Source organism: Palaemon carinicauda, chromosome 37 (genome assembly GCF_036898095.1).
Source record: "Palaemon carinicauda isolate YSFRI2023 chromosome 37, ASM3689809v2, whole genome shotgun sequence".
In the NCBI taxonomy this organism is placed as follows: domain Eukaryota; kingdom Metazoa; phylum Arthropoda; class Malacostraca; order Decapoda; family Palaemonidae; genus Palaemon; species Palaemon carinicauda.
In genome coordinates this window covers 17,728,896-17,742,799 of record NC_090761.1, presented here as the reverse complement: position 1 = coordinate 17,742,799, position 13,904 = coordinate 17,728,896, and the positions used below count along the sequence as shown (strand labels likewise).

At 48.3% G+C, this 13,904-nt stretch overlaps 2 protein-coding genes across 2 annotated transcripts in view; one reads left to right on the top strand and one right to left on the bottom strand.

Moving 5' to 3' along the window:
- Usp14 (ubiquitin specific protease 14) overlaps positions 1-13,904 on the bottom strand; it is a 91,041-nt gene that overhangs the window by 41,666 nt on the left and 35,471 nt on the right. The window lies entirely within an intron of this gene.
- Positions 9,196-12,011, top strand: LOC137628998 (uncharacterized). Its single transcript, XM_068360252.1, has 2 exons — positions 9,196-9,577; positions 9,713-12,011. The coding sequence occupies exons 1-2, from the start codon at positions 9,407-9,409 to the stop codon at positions 11,789-11,791; spliced, it is 2,250 nt and encodes a 749-aa protein (XP_068216353.1). The 5' UTR covers positions 9,196-9,406; the 3' UTR covers positions 11,792-12,011.

The following is a 13,904-nucleotide window of genomic DNA, read 5'->3' as shown; positions in this document are numbered from 1 at the left end:
ACCAAAATAAATAGGTACCTGGTAAGGAAGTCGACTTAGACGATTACTCTGCCTTGTAAGTACGTCTTCCTTACGGAGCCCAGCGATCCTCTTAGGATGCTGACAGACTCCCAGGAGCTGAAGTATCAAGGGCTGCAACCCATACAACAGGACCTCATCACACCCCTAATCTGGGCGCTCTCAAGAAATGACTTTGACCACCCGCCAAATCAACCAGGATGCGAAAGGCTTCTTAGCCTTCCGGACAACCCATAAAAACAACATTAAAAAACATTTCAAGAGACAGATTAAAAGGATATGGAATTAGGGAATTGTAGTGGTTGAGCCCTCACCCACTACTGCACTCGCTGCTACGAATGGTCCCAGTGTGTAGCAGTTCTCGTAAAGAGTCTGGACATCTTTCAAGTAAAATGACGCGAACACTGACTTGCTTCTCCAATAGGTTGCGTCCATGATACTTTGCAGAGATCTATTTTGCTTAAAGGCCACGGAAGTTGCTACAGCTCTAACCTCGTGCGTCTTAACCTTAAGCAAAGCTCGGTCTTCCTCACTCAGATGTGAATGAGCTTCTCGTATTAACAATCTGATAAAGTATGACAAAACATTCTTTGACATAGGCAAGGATGGTTTCTTAACCGAACACCATAACGCTTCAGATTGGCCTCGTAAAGGTTTAGTACGAGTTAAGTAGAACTTAAGAGCTCTAACAGGGCATAATACTCTTTCTAGTTCATTGCCTACGATCTCCGATAAGCTAGGAATATCGAAAGATTTAGGCCAAGAACGAGAAGGTAGCTCATTTTTGGCTAGGAAACCAAGCTGCAGAGAACAAGTAGCTTTTTCTGACGAAAACCCGATGTTCTTGCTGAAGGCATGAAGCTCACTGACTCTTTTAGCCGAGGCTAAGCATACCAGGAAAAGAGTCTTAAGAGTGAGATCTTTCAGGGAGGCTGAATGTAAAGGCTCAAACCTGTCTGACATGAGGAATCTTAGGACCACGTCTAAATTCCACCCAGGTGTAGCCAAACGACGTTCCTTAGAGGTCTCAAAAGACTTAAGGAGGTCTTGCAGATCTTTATTGTTGGAAAGATCTAAGCCTCTATGCCGGAAGACCGAGGCCAACATGCTTATGTAGCCCTTGATAGTAGGAGCTGAAAGGGATCGTCCTTTTCTCAGGTATAAGAGAAAATCAGCTATTTGGGCTACAGAGGTACTGGACGAGGATACGGAAACTGACTTGCACCAGTCTCGGAAGACTTCCCACTTCGATTGGTAAACTCTAATGGTAGACGCTTTCCTCGCTCTAGCAATCGCACTGGCTGCCTCCTTCGAAAAGCCTCTAGCTCTCGAGAGTCTTTCGATAGTCTGAAGGCAGTCAGACGAAGAGCGTGGAGGCTTTGGTGTACCTTCTTTACGTGTGGCTGACGTAGAAGGTCTACTCTTAGAGGAAGACTTCTGGGAACGTCTACCAGCCATCGAAGTACCTCGGTGAACCATTCTCTCGCGGGCCAGAGGGGAGCAACTAACGTCAACCTTGTCCCTTCGTGAGAGGCGAATTTCTGCAGTACCTTGTTGACAATCTTGAATGGTGGGAATGCGTAAAGATCTAGATGGGACCAATCTAGGAGGAAGGCATCTATATGTATTGCTGCTGGGTCTGGGACTGGAGAGCAATAGATTGGAAGCCTCTTGGTCAGCGAGGTTGCAAAGAGATCTATGGTGGGTTGACCCCAAGTCGCCCAAAGTCTTGCACACATCCTTGTGGAGGGTCCATTCGGTTGGAATTACTTGACCTTTCCGACTGAGACAATCCGCTATGACGTTCAAGTCGCCCTGGATGAACCTCGTTACTAGGGAGATGCCTCGATCTTTTGACCAGATGAGCAGGTCCCTTGCGATCTCGTACAGAGTCAATGAGTGGGTACCTCCCTGTTTGGAAATGTACGCCAAGGCCGTGGTGTTGTCCGAGTTGACCTCCACCACCTTGCCTCGAAGGAGAATCTTGAAGCTTATCAAGGCCAGATGAACCGCCAAAAGCTCCTTGCTGTTGATATGCATGCTCCTTTGACTCGAGTTCCACAGACCTGAGCATTCCCGACCGTCCAGCGTCGCGCCCCAGCCCAAGTCCGATGCGTCCGAGAAGAGAACGTGGTTGGGTTTCTGAACTGCCAGGGGAAGACCCTCTCGTAGGCTGATATTGTCCTTCCACCAAGTCAGACAAGTCTTTATCTTTTCGGAAATCGGGATCGAGACCGCCTCTAGCGTCTTGTCCTTTTTCCAGTGAAAAGCCAGATGGAATTGAAGAGGTCGGAGGTGTAGCCTTCCTAGCGAGACAAATTGCTCCAGGGATGACAGCGTTCCTACCAGACTCATCCAAAGCCTGACTGAGCAGCGTTCTTTCTTCAACATCTTCTGGATGGAGAGTAGGGCTTGATCTATTCTGGGGGCCGACGGAAAAGCCCGAAAAACTTGACTGTGAATCTCCATCCCTAAATACAGAATAGTTTGGGTTGGGACCAGCTGTGACTTTTCCAAGTTGACTAGGAGTCCCAATTCCTTGGTCAGATCTAGAGTCCAATTGAGATCCTTCAGACAGCGATGACTGGAAGAGGCTCTGAGAAACCAGTCGTCCAAATAAAGGGAGGCTCGGATGTCCGATAAATGGAGGAATTTTGCCACATTCCTCATAAGCCTCGTAAACACGAGAGGAGCTGTGCTTAGGCCAAAGCACAGGGCCCGAAACTGGTAAACCACATCGTCGAAGACGAATCTCAGAAAAGGTTGGGAGTCTGAGTGAATGGGGATGTGGAAGTAAGCGTTCCTTAGGTCTAGAGAGACCATCCAGTCTCCCTTTCTGACCGCTGCTAGGACTGACTTTGTGGTCTCCATGGTAAACTTCGTCTTTGCGACAAAGACATTCAGAGCACTGACGTCTAGCACCGGTCTCCAACCTCCTGTCTTCTTTGATACTAGGAAGAGACGGTTGTAAAACCCCGGTGATTGAAGGTCCGAGACTTTGACCACCGCTCCCTTCTCTAGCAAAAGAGACACTTCCAGTTTCAGGGCTTGTCTCTTTTCTTCCTCTCGGTACCTGGGAGAGAGATCGATGGGGGACGTCGCTAGAGGAGGTCTGCGTACAAAAGGGATTTTGTACCCCTCTCTGAGCAACCTCACAGATTGTTGATCTGCGCCTCTCTTCTCCCAGGCTTGCCAGAAGTTCTTGAGTCTGGCACCTACTGCTGTCTGAAGTTGCGGGCAGTCAGACTCTGCCCTTAGAGGACTTGGATCCTTTCCTCTTCCCTCTCTTCCCTTCGGCACGAGCACCTCCCCTGCTGGAGGCTCTGCCACGAAAGGGCGGGATAAACCTGGACGCTGGAGTGTCTATCCTAGGTCTAGCAGACAAGGCAGGCAAAGGGGGAGCTTTGCGAGCCGAGGACGCAACTAAATCGTGGGTGTCCTTCTGCACTAAAGACAAGGCAATTTCCTTAACCAAGACTTCAGGAAACAAGCACTTAGACAAGGGCGCAAAGAGTAACTCAGATCTTTGGCATGGCGTCACTCCTGCTGAAAGAAAAGAGCACAGAGACTCTCGTTTCTTAAGGACTCCAGACGTGAATGAAGCGGCAAGCTCGTTGGACCCATCGCGGACGGCCTTGTCCATGCAGGACATAATGAGTAAGGAAACATCCCTATCGGCAGATGAGATTTTCCTACTCAGGGCTCCCAAACACCAGTCCAGGAAGTTAAAGACTTCAAACGCCCTAAATATGCCTTTAAGAAGGTGGTCCAGGTCCGAGGGTGACCAACTAATCTTCGAGCGTCTCATGGCAAGGCGGCGGGGAGAGTCTACAAGACTTGAGAAGTCGCCCTGGGCAGAGGCAGGAACTCCCAAGCCGAGAACTTCTCCCGTGGCATACCAGACGCTCGATCTAGACGAGAGTTTAGACGGGGGGAAGGCAAACGCCGTCTTCCCTAAACTCCTCTTGGTCTCTAACCAATCGCCTAACAGCCGTAAAGCTCTCTTGGATGAGCGAGAGAGAACGAGTTTAGTAAAGGCAGGCATGGTAGCAGGAACGCCTAAGACAAACTCGGACGGCGGCGAACGAGGAGCCACAGAAATAAAGTGATCAGGGAACAACTCTTTAAAAACAGCCATGACTTTTCTAAAGTCCAAGGATGGTTGAACTGCTTTAGGCTCATCTAATTCTGAAGGCTGATCCTCAGGCTGTGGTTCAGCAACGTCCTCATCTGACAGTTCCTCATCCGATAACTGATGAGAAAACGGCAAAGGTGTAGGCAACGTTTGACTCGCAGAGTCCGGTCGCACTGGTGCATACGTGACGGAGCCGGACGCAGCGTCCTGGAACTGCTGAACAGTCTGGGAACTGTCAACAACAACAGGTGCGCGAGGACGCACAGCGTCCACCCGAGACTGTTTAGACCGTCTGGGTTGTGCAGTCAACACCATACCGGGTTGCGGAGGTTGACGCACCGCGTCAAAACAAGTCAACTCTGATGGTTGATGAACGTCCTGAACGTCACCAATCGCATCAGTGCGTTGCCTAACGTCAACGTGCGGCTGGAAATCCACACTGGGTCGCGTCGGTGGAGGTACCACACCAACTGGTTGACGCGAGAAAGCTACATCCACGTCAACAGGACGCACAACAGAACGCTTGGATGGCTGATGGCCAGTAGGGTCAACGGAAACCTTCTCAGCGTTGTAGTCCTCCATCAAGGACGCAAGCTTAGACTGCATGTCTTGCAGTAACACCCATTTAGGGTCTACGGAAGCAGGTGCGGTAACAGACGGGGTTAGCGAATGAGACGGCACAACTTTGCCTCTCTTAGGCGGCGAGCAGTCATCAGATGACAGCAACGGGTCCGAACTGTCCCAGTGGCTACATCCGGGACGTTGGACTTGTCCTGAAGGGACCGACTTACGCTTTAAAGGTCTAGAGACCTTGGTCCAAGGTTTCTTACGTGAAACACCTTCGGACGACGAGGTAAAAATGGGCTCTCTCGTCTTACTTTGGTAGGGGCGATCTTGATGAGATCCACCTGATACCAAAGAGGGAACGTCTGTTCGCTGATCAAGGCCTCTCGAACCCATAAGTCGTACGACATTGCTTCTCCCCTGGGCTTGGGAGCTTGCAAGAGGTCCCGGACTAGGTGGACGACAGGCACGAACAGACGAACCCTCAAGCGCAACACTGTTCACAACACTTTGCGTAACACTAGGCACTTTGACACTATCCGCCGCGGCACTTTGGCACTTTGAGTTCCTTCACGTCCGCCATGAGTTGATTTCGGTCACTTGCTAAAGCCTCAACTCTCTCCCCCAAGGCATGAATAGCACGCATCATGTCTGCCATAGACGGTTCCTGAGTGCTAGGAGGGGGGTTAGGAACAACCACTACAGGGGAAGGAATAGGTTCAGGGGCATGTGGAGAGGAAAAATCTACCGACCTAGAAGAACTTCTCCTTACCCTATCTCTCTCTAGTCTGCGTGTATATTTATCAAATTCGATAAAATCGAATTCCGAAAGGCCCACGCATTCCTCACACCGATCTTCCAATTGACAGGTTTTACCCCGACAATTGGAACAAACAGTGTGAGGGTCGAGAGAAGCCTTTGGAAGACGCCTATGACAGTCCCTAGCATTACACTTTCGAAACTTGGGAACTTGAGAAGGGTCAGCCATTTTGAATTAGTCAATGGAAAATTCCAAAAAACGATCTAAGTCATCAACAATTAATCCGATTCAAAAAAGAGTTCAAGGATTTATTTGAAGAAAAACACCTGTACTGCGAAAGCTCAAACCAAATTAAAGTACTTCACCAAATATGATGGGAAAAACTCCAGGTTCAACAGCGAGTAAAGTACGTCTTGTCGACACGTCGACAGAGAAGAAATTAAAGGTTTTGTTTACATTGAGAGTGGTATCTGGCCGACAGTTGGCGCTGGTGGGCACACCCGCAACCTGCATAGCGATCGCTGGCGAGTTTTTTATGTATGTGTCTGTCGAGCAACAGAGTTGCAGCTATTATATATTCACCGGCTAAGTTAAATATTTAAAAATATTCCCATGTGGGTGTTAGTCGCTGAGGGGGTTCTTTTGGGATCTCTGTCAAGAGTTGCAGAAGAGTCAACTGGGCGTGACGAGACTGCTGTACAAAAAGATTCTTGCTGGCGAGATAAGTATGCTGAGCAAGACGAGTCTGATGACCTGTTCCCAAAGATTAAGAGTGGGGGACGGATAAATCCAATTCCTGTAGGATCCTTTAGGATCTACGTTGGAAGGTGAGACGAGTCTTCCAACAAGACAAGACTGCTGATGACTAGGCCTGCTCTGAAGGGCAATAGTGAGAATGGGCGAACCCAATTCCCGTGGGAAGAATCCCCCGGAGGGGAGACCAACCAGGAAAAGGAAGATGCTCTCGCAAATGGGAAAGGTGACCATTGTTTGCTGCCGCTGTCGGCGATCAGCAAGCAGGAAGATTGCTGCACAGTGGCTGGAGGGGGGACTACTACAGCAAGGGAGTGGATGAATCCCTCTCTTCGCTGGAAGAGTCCTCCAAAGCGGAGACCAAAGGGTAAAAGAAGTCTTTTCCGTGGAAAAAGACATGATCAACATCTGCTGCTGTAGTCAGTGATTCTCCCCACACGCAAGAAGATTGTTGACAAGTGGTTAGACTCGGGATTCTCCCTCAGAAGGGAGAATTCCAGCACTTAGAGGCGGTCCTCTTGGCCGTACTCTCTGTTTCCCCTCCACGAGAGGCGGTCCTCTTGGCCGTACTCTCTGTTTCCCCTCCACGAGAGGCTGTCCTCTTGGCCATACTCTGTTTCCCCTCCACGAGTTCTAGCTCAAGTTGAAGGTCAACATCGGGTGTTGTTTGAGAAACAAGCTGGAGCTTAAAACTGAATTCTCCTCGAAGGGGGTGGTACCCCTTGTCCGTAGGAAGGCTGCCCTCATCTCTGGGAGGTTTAAGAGACGGTACCATTCGGACTCTGACAAGAGCCCACAGGCCGAATGGTACAGCATGCCACCTTTTTCTTTGATGCATCTGGAGAGAGAGTTCATCCAAGGGTACCTGTCTCTGATAAGGAAGCTGGAGTATCTCTCGAGATCTACATCAATCCTCTGAGTTCGGTAAACTCGGGGTGAAGTCTCTGTGGTAACAAAGATCAGCCACAGAGTCTGTTAGGATCAGTCCATAGTACTGAAGTCTTCAGAGAAGGGTAAACCTTCTTGTGAGAATTTCTAGATGGTTGAAGATACTTCCTCGATGACGGCATTCTGGAATCTAGGAGTTAGAGTCCTAGTGGTCGAACATAAAAGGAAGTCCTGTGGACTAACTGCTTGTTTAACCATATGCCTTCTTGTCACACAGTTTGAAAAAAAAATAACCTGTTTCAGGAAAAGAGGACAAAACTGGAGAGGAGGCTTGGAGATCTCGATGAAAACATATCATTCTGTCCAAAGACATAACGGTTGGTCGTATAAAACGGAACTAGAAGTATAACCATTTTAATGACTAGGAAGTTTGAATCTGTCTGGGAATATGGAGTTTTTATGATAAAACCAAGTTTTATGAATACTTACCTGGCAGTTATATATATATAGCTGATATCTCTAAATCGGCAGAATTTTTCAAAACGAGGCAACCGCCTTGTGGTGGTTGGGAGGTAGGTGGTAACACCCGTCACAGGGTGGTCCAAGGAATCATTCCCGTGTCCAATACTTCAGTTCATCTATGCCCGACCTGTCTCCCGAGGGGAGGTGGGTGGGCCTTCGAATATATATATAACTGCCAGGTAAGTATTCATAAAACTTTGTTTTATCATAAAAACTCCATTTCTGGGCTTGAACCTGTGCCGGCCAGTGAATAAGCTCCTATTAGCACTTATTCTTAGGTAATTTACTGCTAAATATACCAGAGAAAAAATGTAAAGGAGTGCTAGGTTAACTAGCTCGCTCACCTATTGGTGTCGGTATAGAATTGGGCGTATAATCCAGAGGTCCCGCACTATTTAGATTCATCCACGACAAAGACCCCAATAGAGGAGAGCCGTTCAACCTCACTCGGCACCACCAACTCTGCATCCGCTCAGAACCCAACTCCTTTTTAGCACGCCTGTGTGGTAACCCGCTTGTTTGTGCTCTCGTGTTTTTGCCTTATTTTTCGTGGATTATGGCTTCTACATCGGTTTCCCAGGAGACACCGTCTAAGTTAAGTACCAAGCTGTTTTGCTGTGTTTTGAGCAATCTAGACCGTTTAATATTTAAATTATAGGAGTTTATTCTCTTCGATCATCTCGGTCTTGCTCGATTCCGTTTACGGTTGGTACTCCTGTTTTGAGAGCTTTTAGTTTCACTCGCGGTGTTACTAAGTGTATTATTTTTATTATTAGTTTAAATTTTTATATGTTTTATTGTGGATATTCATTATTTAGCGTTTAGAACCCTTGTGGTTCATATTTAGGGCCGATATCAGATTACGTATCGTAGATGGCTTGCCGACCTTCGTTACTGGGCGGCAAAATTTTATTATTTAAGCCATCAGGATGTTGTCCTTCGGGATTTATTCATTATTTCGCATGCCTTGCCCTAATTTTTTATGTGTATATTTATATATTTTTCAACGCTATTACTTTTATAATGAATATTTGTGCTTATTACTCCGTATGATCTGTTTTGGTAGTGTTTGGGGATCGTCAGTTGGTAGCCCTGCTGCTCCGTATCACGTGATCCTCCCCCAAGCTCCCCCTCTCGCTAGGTTGGTGGCTAGGCTTCTCTTCCCCCTCCCCTAGGGGACCGTTGCCTTCCCTCCTTTTAGAGGGGGTAGTTCAGTGTTTATGGACTTTGTCCTCCGGGTGTCCCGGCGGTTTCGTCTCTGTCTAGACGGGTTGGCCACCGGTCAACAGAGTAGGATCCCGGTGCACCCTATTTTATATTCACCTATCACACTTTTATTATGTTATACGAAACCCTCCGGGTTCTGTTGGTGGTTCTTATCTACGGTTCCGCCCCCCTCTTAATTTATAACAGTTCCTATGATTATATATGACAGATCACTATCCCGGAGTTCCTATATGTATTGGTTTATGGATGTACTTTTATTTCCCGGTCCGGGGCTTAACCTCGCTCCGGGAAATCAGACACCATGTGTCTTAATTCTTTGTTGCATCCTTCTTTATGATCCCGGCTCGACCGGAATGGATAGCTATACTCTAGTCTTAAGTTAGACTTATGTTTAGGCCCGGGTCCTCCAGACCCGCCCCTACTTAAGAGTATTACAGTTAAGCTCTAGTCTTAAGTTAGACTTATGTTTAGTCCCGGGTCCTCCGGACCCGCCCCTACTTAAGAGAATTACAGTTTCTCATATACTATTCTTTTTATAGATGGTGCATTGTCAGACGACGGCCTGTGCGGCTGTTCTTCACCAGCCTTGTGGCCATACTGTGTGTAGGTCTCACGCCCTCTGCGGAGTTCAGCTGGAAGACATCGTAGTCTGGCACCCTGATAATTGTATGGTCTGTTTTGACCTCATCACCACCCTCGGATCTGATTCGGTGAGTCCCGTTGGCTATGTTGTCTTTCTAATTATTTTACCTTTATTTGGTATACATACACTATTTAGTAAGATTTCTATGGTCTTGAAGGACCGCCGGGAATCTTCCTTTCTGTAATTCCCACTATTATTTCAGGCATCCCCGGAGCAGAAGACTGCGGCTCGGGCCACACTGAAAGTGTGGGTTGGGGGATTTGCCCGAAACGTGAAATCGAAACAGCCTTACGTCCTATCTGAAGACTACTGTGCTATGATCTACCCTAATGCCAAGTCTTCAGCCGCTGTGGCTAGGCATGTTGCGGCACCCATCATTGCCGACATTGATGCCACTATTGCGGGATTCATCGACCAGGAACAAGATCCGTTGGATGCCCCCGGAGATCTGGAAGACAATGTTGCCTCCTTGAACTTGGATGTGGAACCTATGTTGTTGGATGATCCGGATGCAGGTAGGGTGGTAAGTGAGGCAGGTGTTACCGGCGCTGAGATTCCTATCCTCAGACCCGCTCTTTCTTCTTCATCTGATCTCTCTTCTTTCCATGGTTTTTCTGGGGACCGCGATTCGTCTCACCGATCACACCCGGTTCCCCCCAAAGATAAGTCTATATCTAGAACTTTGCCAAAAGCTCGTAAGCCCCACAAGGCTTCCCATAGTTCCAAATCAAATACAAACCCGTCATCTAAGGCTTCCGGCTCCTCCTCTAAGTCTCACGACCCGGGAGTACAATCCGCCACTTCTGCTCCTAACCCGGGCCTTTCCGAATCAGCCATGCTTCGCATTGTGTCGGAGATGCAATCTAAGATTGTGTCGGAAATGCAGGCCAAGATGGACACGATGTTCTCTAACATTGGTCAGAGACTTGGGGCATTAGAGCATGGTGCTCCGGAGCGAGTTCAAAGCTCTCTCATCCCGGATGCCTCTAAGCTTCCGCCGTTTACCAAGAATAACCCTTGGCGCATGGCTCTTCATTCCCCATTCTCAGACGGGATGTTAACGTTGGAAGGTCTTGGTACTCGTCCACTAGAGGATTTTGAATTCTTTCCTCCTGGTCTCGCATTTCCATTTCATGGTTATGCCAGGCTTACCGAGGAAGCTCTGGTTCGGCTGGATAAGGTCCCCAAAGAGACCGTCATTTTCCCAAAGGAACAAGCCCAATCTGTTTGGGCTAGGTTTCTGAATGATATAGGTTGCACCAATACCATGTTGACGCCTCATAAAAGTTCTTTCACAATGTTCTTAATGGACAAGAATACCGTGACTCCATGCGTCAATAAGATTGCAGAGCTTGCTTTTCAATATGCTCTGGAGGAGAAGCCCTTGCCTCCCATCCGAGAGGTGGATCCGATCTCCCTCCTTCTTCCTTCAGGTAATGAGTGTTGGGACAATGTCCATACCACCTTTACTTCTGGCAAGCTAACAGCGGACTGTGCGTCAGTTATGTTTAGTGAACGGCTTCCCCGTCTCCCGGAATCCCTTATTAAACAGGAGTATGATTCCCGCCTACGTGTTGGTCGAACTTTGAACTTGGCCACGTCTACGGAGTCGATAGCCTTAACTTATGATACTGAGAGTATCTTTAAGTCTCTCAATAAGGCTACTTTGCAGTCGTTATATTTTGACTTATATGACTTTGCTCTTGCTAAACGTAGGTGCCGCAAACACGTCCTGGCTGAGGCGACTATTAGGCACGAGCCGAATAAACTTATCCGGTCCTCTTGTTGGGGTCCAAATATTTTCCCTGAGGATCTTGTGGAGGAAGTCTTGGCAGAGGCTACTAGAGTTAATCAGAGCCTTAAAGCCCGTTGGGGTTTGACTCCTAAGCGGAAATATGATCCCGCAAGTTACCAAGCCCGGGGTAGGAAGAAGCTCCGCCCGTATACCTCCACTCAGTTCCGGCAACAGCAGAGTAGCTCGTCCGTTTTCCGGCAGCCTCTTCCTCCATCTCCTGCTGTTCCTGCACAGCCTTCCACCTCTCAGGCTCCTTCCTCGGACGACTACGTCACCGTTCTGCTCCCTAAGAGCCAGCTTCCCGGTGCCTCCACCACCTCTCCAGCCTTTAACCAATCTTATGAGGCTCAAGGCTCTTCCCAGGGTTATAACAGAGGTAGAGGCTACCACCGTGGTTCATACCAGAACAGAGGTAGAGGTAGATTCTTTCGCAAGGGAAAGAACTTCCGAGGCGGACGTGGAGGCAACTCCTCAAGCCAATACTGAGGTGCAGCGGGTAGGGGGGAGGCTTTATGCCTTCCGCAACAAATGGAGGTTCAGTCCCTGGGCTTTCAGTATCATCTCCAAGGGACTGGGGTGGAGTTGGATTCAAGGACCTCCTCCACCGAACAGATTTCATCAGCATTCCACTCCGGACCTAGTCGAATTTGTCCAGGACCTGTTACAAAAGAACGCCATACAAGAAACGAAACACCTGAAGTTTCAGGGTCGGCTGTTCAGTGTCCCGAAGAAGGATTCGGACAAGAGAAGAGTGATTCTAGACCTATCCCTTCTCAACTTGTCCATTCAATGCGACAAGTTTCGAATGCTTACCGTCTCGCAGGTGCGGACCTTACTTCCCCGTGGGGCCGTCACCACCTCTATCGATCTTACAGACGCCTATTATCACGTCCCGATAGCGAGACACTTCCGTCCGTATCTTATTCTTCCGCCTAGGAAACAAAAATTACTCCTTCAAGGTGATGCCTTTCGGGCTCAACATCGCCCCAAGGATCTTCACAAAGTTAGCAGAAGTTGCTGTTCAGGAACTCAGAAATCAAGGGATTCAAGTAGTAGCCTATCTGGACGACTGGCTCATTTGGTCAGACACCTCCCAAAATTGCCTAAAAGCCACTCACAGAGTCATCCAATACCTTCAATCTCTAGGCTTCCAGATCAACTTCAAGAAGTCCCGTCTTCTTCCGAAATCAAAGTTCCAATGGCTCGGCCTGCAATGGGATCTTATATCTCACACTCTGTGTCTTCCCAAACCCAAGAGGTTAGAGATTGCAATGAACACCAAACGCTTTCTCAAAGACAAAGTAAGTTCCAGACGACTCCAAGAGAGGATCCTAGGATCCCTTCAATTTGCTTCAGTGACGGATCTACTTCTGAAAGCAAAATTGAAAGATATCAATCGTGTCTGGCGTTCGAGGGCGAACCGGAAGCTCCGGGACAGGAAAGTCCGCCTTCCTCCCATTCTCCGGGAAAGACTTCTACCTTGGACAAGGGCCAACAATCTGTCAAAGTCAGTTCCCCTTCGATTTCCGCCTCCGAAGTTAATCATTCACACGGACGCATCCCTATCAGGTTGGGGAGGCTATTCTCAGCTCAGGAAAGTTCAAGGTCTTTGGTCTCCCTTATTCCGCCAATTTCACATCAATGTGCTGGAGGCCATGGCAGTTCTTCTAACCCTGAAACGTCTCGCTCCATCCAAGAGACAACACCTTCGTCTGGTTCTCGACAGCGAAGTGGTGGTCCGCTGCCTCAACAGAGGCGGATCAAAATCAGGGCCTCTGAACCATGTTCTAGTATCCATATTCTCCCTAGCAGCCTCGAACCATTGGCATCTTTCAGCTGTCCACCTGGCGGGAGTCCGGAACGTAGTTGCAGACGCCTTGTCCCGGACCTCCCCTCTAGAATCGGAATGGTCACTCGATCTAAAGTCATTCCGGTGGATTCTCTCTCGGGTTCCGGGTCTCCAAGTGGACCTCTTCGCCACGGAGTCCAACCACAAATTGAGAGTATATGTGGCTCCCAATCTAGACCCTCAGGCCTACGCCACAGACGCCATGTCACAGAATTGGGACATCTGGGAAAGGATTTATCTCTTTCCCCCGGTGAATCTTTTACTGAAAGTTCTAGACAAACTGAGATCCTTCAGGGGATGAGTAGCCTTGGTCGCACCCAACTGGCCCAAGAGCAATTGGTACCCTCTCCTGCGAGAGTTGAGACTACATCCTCACCCGATACCCAATCCGGTTCTGTCTCAGATAGTACAAACACGCGTTGTGTACGCTTTCTCAAACATTCATAGCGCCCTAACTTTATGGACTTCATGAAGTTTGCGGCCATGCATGGTGCCAATATCGATCCTCAAAACACCCTGTTCCTAGAATCAGATAAACGGGATTCCACTATCCGCCAATATGATTCTGCGGTTAAAAAGTTGGCTAAATTTTTGATAGACTCAGACGTACACTGTATGAACTTGAACCTTACAGTCACTTTCTTTAGAACTTTATTAGAATCAGGTCTGGCAGCCAATACTATCACCACTATTAAATCTGCCTTGAAAAAGATCTTCCTAGTGGGTTTTAACATAGACTTAACCGACTCT